The 12184-nt window shown below is 42.3% G+C and overlaps 1 protein-coding gene across 1 annotated transcript in view; it reads right to left on the bottom strand.

Moving 5' to 3' along the window:
• Window positions 1-571: 571 nt before the first annotated feature.
• Window positions 572-12184, bottom strand: part of TMEM135 (transmembrane protein 135) — a 1155226-nt gene continuing 1143613 nt past the window's right edge. The window contains exon 15 of the mRNA XM_086933979.1: window positions 572-2991. Coding sequence (XP_086790105.1) covers window positions 2859-2991 — 133 coding nt within the window. The 3' untranslated portion in view covers window positions 572-2858. The remainder of the gene's footprint in view (window positions 2992-12184) is intronic.

The following is a 12184-nucleotide window of genomic DNA, read 5'->3' as shown; positions in this document are numbered from 1 at the left end:
ATCTCTGGTGCAAATTAAATGGGACAAAAGATCTCTTCTGCTGCTAGAACTTCACTGCATTCAAAAGACGTCAAGGATGGCTTACTTTCTTGACATTGAATACCATAGTTCATCTGTCAGAGAGAGCCTTCAGGTGGCCATCTGAGTTGTGCGCATGGAACACCGCTCAGATTCATAGGAATTAAAAATGTTATTACCAAGTCGTATCCAAACAACAATCTTATAGCCTGGTATTAGTAAAAGTCTGCCTTTGCTTTAAAAACTTAGTCTGTCTAGATGATGTAGTTCTGACACCAAGATCTCAAGAAGAAAGTTTCCGTTTACTGGAAAGTATTCCATCAAAGTCATGAATTGTAAATTGTCCAGGCCTCAGGTTTCAGATAGATCCATAAATGTTTTTTAATGTCCTGATATGTGCAATCAAGCAGCCATAGGTCTGCTTTCCTTATTCAAAGGATCCAAAGGAAGATTGTACCGAAATATGGCTGTAAAGGAATGCATAATCAATTAGTAATGTTAATATTTTCAAAGCACTGTGGATCAATGTAAAAAGAGAAAAACAAATACAAACTTTGAAGGATTAAAATATTTTTATTTAGAATTAATTATACAAGGGAATGGGCATCAAAATTGACACCTGTTAGAAATCAAAAACTATAAATCAAAAGGTTTAGCTATTAAAAACGAAATTGGAAAAAACTGTTGAATTTATCTTCCAATTAATTAGGTTTCAATGTGCTGGAGAAATAACTCAAAAATGTAGCGATAAATGAAAAATTGTGAGAACCTCTGCATGAACATTTATGGTGAATATTCTGAAGTACAACCACAAAAGCACGTTTTATTTTAAAATTGTTGAACATGAACATATTAAGAACATTGCCATAAGGGTGGATAATTTGAAATAACTAGATCTCAATCTTTAGATCATATAGTACTATATTGTCAAAAACGTAGCAAAAATCCGGAATACAATCTACAGGACTCGGGCAATGAAATTGCCTAAAATGATTTAAAACAAGAGCTAAGCCATCAAAAATAATAATGTAAAAACTATGGATCCATTGACATTGAAATGTAGTACTGACAACTATGCAGCCCTAGTCATATTTGAAGATGAAATGCTAACATAAAAGATGTGTAACAATACTGTACAGTCAGTGCAAGTACCATAATGTTACAGCATGATTTGTAGACTGTAAAATATAAAGTTATCCTGACTTATATAGATATATTCATTTTCTCACACAGAAGACGACCATAAAACATTATGGTACTGAAAATTACCATAAAAAAGAAGAATGGCACAGCACATTTATAAATACATCAATATGGCCCATTCTCATGAAAAACTGAATAAGAGTGTTACATTTTGCACACATTTCCTGATCCCATAAATAAATGGTGATGATATGACACATTTGTGAGAGATATTAATCTGCTTACAAACACAGTGATTCCAGACTCAGTTACTGTGACTCTGAATGGCAATATATAAAAACAGATACAAGGACAAGGCCAGGAAACTAACTCCATACAAGAAAGTATTAAGACTATCTGATTGCGATGCAAGTTATACAGCCGAAGAACTGAAATGAGCTCTGTGTAATAAGAATACATCAACTGTTAAGTACTTGAAGTTACTCTAGTGTAGCTTTTACAATCTTTATAGTGTTAGCTACAGCTACTCTGATCAAAACAGCTCTCTATATTCCAGAAATATCTGCTAGCATATCAATTTGCTTGCCTATATATCTGACACAGAAACTTGCCTTGCTACAAGCAGACTGCATGTTGGAGTCTACTGTGATACCTCTTAATGAGATTAAGTACTTCAGTTTAAGGATGATTCTAATCTGAGATAGTGTGTCCTGAACTTGCTCTTAACTTGACATAACATTTTAACATTGAGGACCTTGCTCTTGTGCTATACGTGTTTGCCAGATATAAGCTGCCTCTGAAACTGAAGGTATTTACAGTGTACGTTGGTTTAATACAGCCAACATGACAGTGTTAATATTGATGTGTACATTCTTCTTCAATTTCTAGTGGTATCAGGCACTACAGACATTCTATATCTTTCACTGAATTTCTAAAAATCCAGTGCTGCCATAAATGCTATGAAACAACAATGAGTGTTGCACAGGTGAGGTTAACAGGTGGTTTCTTGAAAATCAATCTGAAATACCATATTAAGTAAAAACATATTATTAGCTTGGAGGGAATAAGGTGGGTGATGTACCCCAGAGACTATCTGCAGAAATCTTGTCGTGTATTCAGTAATACATCGTTGCAAAGTGCCATTTTGTAGAAATTCATACGACAACATAAACATTTCTAGTCAAAGAGGTAGAGTTGTATACTTATGTGACTGAATGGAACTTTAACTTATAGGCTCCTGTTTCACATTGATCCCTTAAAGATGTATACAATAATTTGAACAGTGTAATGGATATGAAACCAGAGGTTTCCTTTGGTTTGCTAAAATGCAATGGAATATAATAGTGTTATTAGGAGACATTATTTGAATTAAAGGCAGCACACTAAATGTTAATTTGCAAAGCCTGGTATGCTGGTAAACATTCCCATTTCTCGATATTTAAAATACACTTTGAATATACTCAATCAGTAAGCTGGCATACTACCAAGAAGGTAAAGTGACCCAGAAAAATGTTCTGCTTTGAACACAAGTCTAACTACTATCCCAGCTCTAAATTAGAAAGCTTCAGCACTTTGATTGGTGATCATAAATCATATTGGAATAATACTGAAGTCAGTCAGAAGCCGTATGCCATTGCTTTGATATTCGGTTCTATGTCTCTGATCACATTCAGTGGAAAGAAAGATGAAGTACAATTTCAGGAAAGGTCGAGTGCAAGTTCAGGTTTCACAATAGTGTATCTCGGGTCTAGCTGTGGTATGAAATCCTTGAATTCCCTGGATGCTTCTGTACCAAACGTATCTAAGGCTCTTCTGTTCATTGAAGAAAATCTGCAAATGGGAAAACACGAGTAAATATTACAATTGAAGACAAAGCTAATAAAAGAATTGAAGAATTCCTTACTTTTAGCATTTTAGGTATAGTAGCAGGCACAGGATTCCATAACAATGCCAAGCATTATATTGAGAGATACTGCTTAAAAATCTTCTTGAAAATCTTTAGAAATATACCAAACTGTTAAAATTTATAACGGCTTGCTAGCATTCAAATGTTCAGAGATACTTGTATAGGGCTGTATCATTTCATGTGACTCTTGCATAGAAGCATTCAACAGATCAATATGTCTACATATAACTAAACTCTGCTGAGTCTAAGATTTAAATTGCACACTTCAGTTTTTTAAGATCTTCGAATAATATCAGGCATCGCAAACAACCAAATAATTAACAGTGGTATTAGTAGTAGTGACTTTTGATGGACAAAGGTCTGAATGATCAAGCCACTCACCAGTGGTTCACTGCGCTATTTCAGACTAAAACCCATGTGCAGGGGAATGGCCTTAGGAAAACTGAAAAGGGTACACACTGGCGAACCCTCACAAATGCAGGGGTGCTAAGACAGAGTAAGAGAGAGCGAGAGAGAGAAGAGGGGATGAGAAAGAGTAAGTTACTTCAAAAAAGGAACAGTAGTAAATCCAGCAGTACACATAGGCAACCACTGATACTACAGCACTCTCGTATAGAAAATAATGGAGGCAAGGACTTAAAATAGAACCACATAGGAAATGTTAAATTAAATTATTTTGACTATATATACATATATATATATATATATATATATATATATACACATACACACACACACGCATAGGCACACACACATTGGCTGCAGCCAGTAGTTAGTTATAGTTAGGACCTTGTTTACATACAAAAACCTTGAGGCCCTACGCTCAACCTATTGCAGGCGACTAACTGTCCACAGACCTCTGCCCTACATTCGTTCTTTTCTACATTTTTTTAAGTCCCACAGGGCTACGCCCTGGCTCCTGTGGGAACCATACGTAACCACAGGAGGCCTACAGGACTGTGAGAAGCTCGGATAGAGGTTTATGATATACTCACTATGTCCGCTTTTATGGTTTTTAAATGTATATTTCAGGACTCTGGGACCGAGTCCTGTAATGTTGGGTGCAACAATTTTCTTCATGTTGCAGTTAATCAATATGAGCGCTCAGCTTTTTTGAAGGTTTTTAATGGCAACGGATATCGCTATTTTTTTAAACCTTAAATTCTCTAGAATGCCTGAACAGATTTACACCAAATCAGAAAAAGCACATTATCTGGAAAAACATTTATGTTTTTCCTAAATGTTCACCCGTTTTTTTGTGTATCATGATCTAATACATTTTTCCTACGGATATTGCATAGGGGAAAAAGTGTTTCCTCCCCCACCCTTTCTCTTGGTCTCTGCTTGACGGCTCATCTTAAAACTTTTCAGGAAGGAGCTGAGGAGAATGGACTCTTATTTTTGAACTTTTTGTGAAAATTAATCAAATGGCAGTAAATTTATTAGCAAAACAAAATAATGCTTTTCCTATGACGTTTACGTTTAACTTAATATATTTTATGTTAAAATATGTCAATATATTAAAAATTTTATTTTATTACAATTTATTTTTAAGTACATTGAAAATTAATTAATTCAAAGTATTTCTATACAAAACTTTTTGTAATTTCTAACACAATAAATAAATATCAACATGTTATTTTACATGGTCATTTTTCATTAATAAATATTTTAAAAAAATAATGTTAATTTAATACATGCATTAGTGCAGTTGCATTTGTTTTATTGTTTTCTACATTTGAAATAAATATATAAAATTATCTTGTGCAAATACTTAGCATAAACATATTTTCAGTAATTGTCTCAGTTTTAATAAACCTTATAAAATGTCCCTGTGTTTACCATAGGGAGAACACTACTCTGATGATAGAGATCTCCAAAGGCAGAGTAAAACATTGTATTAAGCTTGAAACAAATGACTAATAGCAGTTTTCTGTTAAATATTAATGGACATTTATTTTGTATATTTATTTTAAATAAAGAACAAAATATAAAAAATGCTACAGCATTAATAACTCATTTAAAATGTAATTATTTTGAAAATATTAAATTAAATCAAATAATTTTATGGAGTTTAAATTAAAAAAACCAACCTCAAGTAAAACAAAAATATATTGTTTTATTATGTATTAAAACAATTATTAAAAGTAATGCGTACAATTATCACAAACTAGCAGTAATGAGAATCTAAAATGACCAAGTATAGCCTGTCATGTCATAAAAGGTTACTATAACAGATTGTTTATCTTCCAAAATTTGAAATCCCAGCAGAAATTCAAAAATCAGAAAATATTTTCTGATTTTTATATATTGTAAATTAAAGTCTGTGTAGTATGAATATCCTTTTGAAATATATTGAGACCTTTGAAATTCAGTTTTATCTTCAAATTTATGGTTACATAAAATAAATTGCTCTCATGAGGTCCTATGTAATACTGCACTAAATGCATAATACAGTTATAAAGATTTATGAAGCCAAGATCAAAGCAGCTACCCTGTATGGTGCAGATATTTGGGGTCACAAGGATTTGTCTACCTTGGTCATAGCTCAGAACAAGTTTGTGCGAAATCTGGTAGGGCTCCCCCAATCCACACCTAACAAACCATTGTTGCTAGACCTAGGCTGTAGACCCTTAAACGAGATGGCCCGGTTTCGCTTGGTGGCACTTTGGCGTCGGCTCTGGACTATTCCAGAGCTTAGCCTCTTTGCCAACGAATTGGCGGAGGTAAAATCATTGTGGGGTGCCTCTAGAATCCCCTGGCTTAAGGAAGTCAAACATATTTTGCTTGAATTGGGCCTTCACCAGCTGTGGACTAATCCGGGGGGCTCTATTTTCCCCTCCAAACAAGATTTTAAAGACCTGTTTTGGGCATCTGTCAAATCAACAGCAGTCACTCAATCGTTAGATACCAACTTAACAGGGCACTTTCTGACTCATAAATTGACACCTTTTCTTGAGCCTTACTGGGATGTGATTTGTAAAACACTTGATCGGAAACTGTACCATCAATTCCGTGTCGGGACACTGCCCATTAATTCATTTACTGTCAAGTGGGCAGGGAATGTAAATAACAAATGTCCCTGGTGCCCAGATCAGGTGGAAAGCATTGGTCATCTGTTCTTTGTCTGCCCAGCCTATCGAGCCCAGCGCTCAAAATGGCTCAAACCCATATGCAGTAGACTGGGGAGCAGGGGACATCTCGAAGCCCTGTGGAAGCTTCATACCATTAGATCTGAGCTTGTTGTGGTTAGTGTGGCCAAGTTCCTAGGCGGGGTATGGTTGATTCGTACTAGGAATTTGAATACTTTATAAATGACAATGTATGAAGGATTTTTATTGTAAAGTCTTTACAATGGTTTAATAACTTTTTAAATGAGCTTATGATTGCTGTTTTATAATATTTCATGTATTGTATGCTGTCTTTTATGAATTTTATTCGAAATAAAGACTTAATGAACTGCATAATACTTAATGAACATTTGTGGTAGGGTTTTTATCGGGAGAAGTGTGTGAATGATGGGGGTGTGTGAATTTTATGGAGCCTACCAAATTCTGGTATTTTCCATCACTGAAATATTAGGAAAATCTGTTATTTAATCAAAGATTGGAGTTCTCAGGACATTCTAGGTAAGAAAAGATATTGGGATCCACACACGCCACACCACCCCAGAATACCACAGTTGCCTTGTTTTCAGAAATGTCTGGACCTGGCAGGTTTGCTAGTGCGCCGACTGACCTCAGGCCTGAATACCATACCTACCCACATTGCATCGATTGGTCAATTTGCAAGGCAAAATCTTGATGTTTCTTTGTACCTTAGGGGGCTTATGGAGCTTTCCCTTTCACAATTGATAGCCCAGACACACAAGTGGAGTACTATTGTTATCGTGAGAAGTGTAGAACGCTGTCCAATAGGAAATTTGTGGATCCACGCAGATTCCATTACCTCTTCATACGTCTTCCTGTTCCATTCCTTACACATGAGCAGTTCACTTGGAATGGGAAGGGAAGACCTGGACTCAGAGTAATGAAGATTACCGGTAAGTAACTGGGTATTAGCATGGTCTGCTTTCACTTTTGTATCGCTGTGTAACGTCAGCACTCACAGGGTGATGCGCTATTCAGCAAAATGAAAAATCAAACTCGGGAATGATGAGAAGCATTTCTCTTGTGTCCCTACTTTGATTCTGGGAATTAAAATGTTTGTGGTGATTTTAACAAACACATTATTTTCCAGTACCGTGGACTACATGTTGAGGTCCACCACACTATGAAGGTAGTGAGGTGAGTCTCAAAGAGTCTTCATCTACCCTAAAATTGTTAAAACCCACTAAATTCATGCAGCCTTATGTCCTATCCAACAAGAATTGATAACAAGCTGCAGAGATATGATGGAAATGTTGCACTAACTTCTTTGTTACATGACTGCAGAGGACTTCTCCAGTTCTAGAAGGCCTCCAGGATGGTAGGCTTTTGGGACTGGGGAACAGTGAAAAGAACGGTTGTCAAAGAAAGTTTGAAGGTGCTGCTAATGGAAAGGGGCGACCACTCGGTCCCCCCGAACGTATGGTGGAGTACCCCGATCCCCCCGGGAAGCCATCTTGGGCGGGAGGCGAGTCTCGGCTGGTATGCCCGAAGCGGCGTAGCCGGGGCGCGCTTTTTCCCGCCCTAGAGTGGGTTGTCCTAGACACTGAAGCCGCCAGCCACGCCCCCGGAGGCGGGCGGAGGCGGGTTTACGCCCGCCCGAAGAAGGATAAAAGGAGCAACAAGCCAAGGAAGCATCCTCTTGTTCCTGTGCTCTGAAGCTGCACCTCCCCGCTGCACGTGAGCTCGAGACGGAACGAAGAGCCAATTTTGAGCGTTGTAATTTTGTCCTTGTTCTTTCAGATATCTTCGTTGGAGAATGCCGAGCAAGAAGGTCGGAAAGCGGGTCGGTACCGATCAGATGCTCCGCATGCTCGTAAAGGATATGGCCGAGATGAAGAAGCAGATGGCGGCAATGAACGGGGCAGGAGGCCCGAAGCACATCATCGGGCCAGCATTGCCGGGTGTAGTCCCCAGCGGTAGAGGCAAGAGGTCCAAGAGGGGGGCATCTGGGGGAGAGGCCCCGGTTCCCGATACACCGATTGAGGAGCCAATCTCGGTTCCGAAGGAGGGGCAACCGATCCCCGTCGTAGTCACCCCTGTGAACGAGGGGGATATGCCTCCCGAGTTGGCTGCACAACTGGCAGCGTGGTTGGGGAAAGATAGTGAGGGCACCACGGCAGATGACGCCAGGGCAGTAATGAGGCAACTGCAAGAATCTAGAGAGGCTGCGAAGGCATCATCTTCTGTTCCCCTACAGGCTCCGGTGGGTGAAACCGCAGCGGGCACGAGTTTGGCAGCGACTACAGCTTCTAATTTAGGTAAGCGGCTACTGCCGATTGCGGGGGAGGGGTCTGTACCCTCACGGAGAGAGAAAGTGGCCCAGCATATTCCAATTGAAGTCAAGGAAAAGATTTGGGCTGATAAGTATGTAAACATGTTTTCTTTGCTTACCGACCACTACGAGATCGAGCATGTGAAGGGTCAAAAAGAGTTTCTGCATCCGAGTGTTTGGCGGGCAAAGATGGCCGCCTTTAAGGTCGATGAGAACATAGGTACCTGGGGCAGAGCGTTTGGCATATTCACTTCAATTATGGGGGAACGAAGGCCTGAGTTGTTGGCTGAGTTGCCCATATATCAGACACGTATCATGGAGTATTCTCAATCATATGAGGGCAATCAGTGGTTTTGCTATGATAATGTTTTTCGGAAGGCCAAGGAGCACGACCCAGCTTTGACCTGGGATTGTTACGACTCCATTTCTTGGCAAAAAATGGAGAATTCAGGCATGTTAAAGACACCATTGTCGGGGGGTAGCGGGGGTGAGTTTTCCCGCCATTCGTCTGGGACGCCCTTTCGGACGGGGGCAGGTAACGAGCATCACTCGAAGCCGAGTGGCAACGCAGGTAAAAAGGGGATCTGTTGGAATTTTAATAGGGGAAAATGTACAAGGCCCCAGGGGTCATGCAAGTTTAGGCACGAGTGTGGGGGGTGTGGACAGTCCTCGCATCCTGAGACCATGTGCAGAGCCAAAACGGGTGATAACGGTGGTAGGGGAAGCGCCAAACAGGTCTGAAATAGTCCGAGGGGCGCCTTTACCTACCCCGGTTGATACCATGGCAATGATTCCTTGGCTCAATGAATACCCGGATCATGTCTCCGCTGGGGTGTTGCGAGACGGGTTTTCGTATGGTTTCCGCATTCCAGTGGGGAATTTTCAGGGTAAGGCACGATGTAAGAACCAACTGTCGGTCCTGCAAAATACGGCGGTGGTACAGGTAAAGATTGGGAAAGAGGTGACTCGAGGGCGGGTTGCCGGACCATTCGATATACCACCAGTTCCTAACTTTGTTTGTTCCCCCTTAGGAGTGGTCCCAAAGAAGGACCCGGGTGAGTTTAGACTAATACATAATTTGTCAGCCCCACGAGGTCTTTCCGTGAATGATGCGATAGACTCGGAAGTGTGTTCGGTGCGGTACGCATCTTTCGATGAGGCCGTCGCCATGTTGAATCGCCTGGGGCCCGGAGCGCTGATGGCAAAATCAGACATCGAGTCAGCGTTCCGGTTGCTCCCGGTACACCCAGACGATCAGCGTCTCCTTGGTTTTATGTTTCGGGGTCGCTATTACATGGATAAATGTATGCCAATGGGATGCTCCATATCTTGCGCTTATTTTGAAAAATTCAGTTGATTTTTGCAATGGGTATTCATGAGAAAGACGGGTTTTCAGCATGTTATGCATTATCTTGATGATTTTCTGTTCCTGGGGCCAGCCGGGGATCCAGAATGTGCACAGGCTTTAAAAGAATTTTGTGTCCTGATGAGTCAGTTTGGTGTGCCATTGGCACCAGGTAAGACTGTGGGGCCATCAACTTCGCTCGAGTTTCTTGGAATAGAGCTCGATTCAGAAGAAGGTTGCTTTCGGCTACCCAAGGAAAAGGTGGGGAAATTCAGGGCCTCCCTTGAAACATGTATTCGGGAGACTAAGGTGAACTTGCATCAATTGCAGCAAACTGTGGGTCAGTTGAATTTTGCCCTTAGAGTAATGCCAATGGCCCGCCCCTTTTCCCGCTCGATTGCACAAGCCATGGTCGGTCTCAAAGAGGGACACCACCGCACGAGGCTCTCGGCAGAGATTCGCCAGGACATGCGCATTTGGTTGGCATTCCTGGCGGATTTCAATGGTCGAATTGTCTGGAACAAGCCGGTGGTGTCCTCCGAGGAGCTGGGGCTGTGGACTGATTCGGCGGGGAGTATAGGTTTTGGCGCCATATTCGGTAATCAATGGTCGGCTCAAAAATGGCCGTCATGGTGGCACGAGTGCGGGCTGACGAGTAACATCGCTTTTCTTGAACTTTTCCCTATTTTGGTGGCCCTGAAAACATGGCCTGAGGGGTTCCGGGATCACTCTGTGGTGTTCTGGTCTGATAACATGACCGTGGTTGAGTGTATCAATAGTCAGGCAGCACGATGCAAATGGATTCTGAGATTGCTCAAAGAAATTGTGTTATTGTGTATGCAATTGAATGTGCTCTTTAGGGCAAGACATGTGCCGGGGGTACTGAATCAAGCGGCTGATGCGCTTTCTCGTTTCCGTATGCAGGCCTTCTGGGGTTTTCTGCCCACAGCGGACCCGGTGGCGGCACCCTTTCCCGAAGCTCTCTGGTCTCTCGGTGCCCCGAACTACAAAACCTGGTGGGAGAGAGTTTAGCACCCAGGACAAGGAAGGCATATGAAGGGGCGTTTCGTTCCTATTGGTCCTTTTTGGGTGCTGCTAGGGGGGAGCTTTGGGGCCAGGAAGAGTTGGTTGTAAAATTTTTACTGTCTTTACATCAGGCAGGCAAATCAGTAGCTACGGCCCAGAGGCATCGGGCCGCCATTTCCTTTATGGCAAGGGCTCATGGGATCCAGGACCCGACAGCGTCTTTCGTTGTGCAGAAAGCGCTACGTGGGTGGCAACGCCTTGAGGGTCGCAGAGTAGATGAGAGGCAACCGATAGGTCTGGATAGGTTGGCCCTGTTATTATCCGTACTCCCTGCGACATGTTCATCCCAGTATGAAACAGTGTTATTCCGGGCCGCTTTTGCGTTAGCATTCCATGGGGCGATGCGGGTAAGCGAACTGGTGGCGAAGAACAAGCGGGATACGGTGGGGGGACTGTGCCGAGAGCACATTCAGGTTAAGGGGGAGACGATGATGGTCTCGTTTGTCAGGTCCAAGGCCGATCAGGGTGCGATTGGGGATTGCGTAGTCATACATCGGATTCCCGGATCTCCCATGTGCCCTGTTGTTTGCGTAGAGGAATATTTAGCGCAGAGGGCGGCATCATGGGGGGGACCTTGTTGAGACACGCTGATGCCACCCCACTGACGAGGTTTCAGTTCCAGCGGGTGCTTACAATGGCAATTTCGGCCGCGGGCTTGAACCCCGGCGAGTTTGGGACCCATTCCTTTCGGATAGGGGCTGCTACTGAGGCTACAGCCAGGGGTCTGAGTGTGGAAAAAGTGAAACGATTGGGGCGTTGGTCCTCGAATTGTTACAAAAGGTATGTGCGGTTGCACAAGTTGTGAAGCTGCTATCAAGTACTCACGCTTCTTGTTTTGTTTGGTTTACAGTTTCGCAAGCTTACGAGGCGGGGCGGACTGTGCAGTCGACCCGACACCTGGGAACCAGCGGTCAAACATCACCGGCTGCGGAAAAAGTGGTATGGGTCGTGGGCCACTCATACGTGAGGCGTGCCGCGGACGTATTCAAAGCAGGTGACATGATTCACATGGCTGGGGAATACGGGTACAGGGTGACCTTCTACGGAAGGGGCGGGCTCTGTATTGACCATTTTCAATCCTTTTTCGAGGGTTTGTTAGGGCGGACAAGGTCACCGCCATCTATAATCATAGTCCATCTTGGGGGCAACGATTTGGTGACCACTGGTAGACGACTTCTTCTCGAGGCGATACTTTCCACAGTAAGTTGGTTGGCGAGAAGGGTTCCAGGGTGCACAATTGCATGGTCCCATATGATTCCACGTAA

Source organism: Lissotriton vulgaris, chromosome 8, assembly GCF_964263255.1.
Source record: "Lissotriton vulgaris chromosome 8, aLisVul1.2, whole genome shotgun sequence".
Lineage (NCBI taxonomy): Eukaryota > Metazoa > Chordata > Amphibia > Caudata > Salamandridae > Lissotriton > Lissotriton vulgaris.
This window is presented reverse-complemented; position numbering and strand designations above follow the sequence as displayed.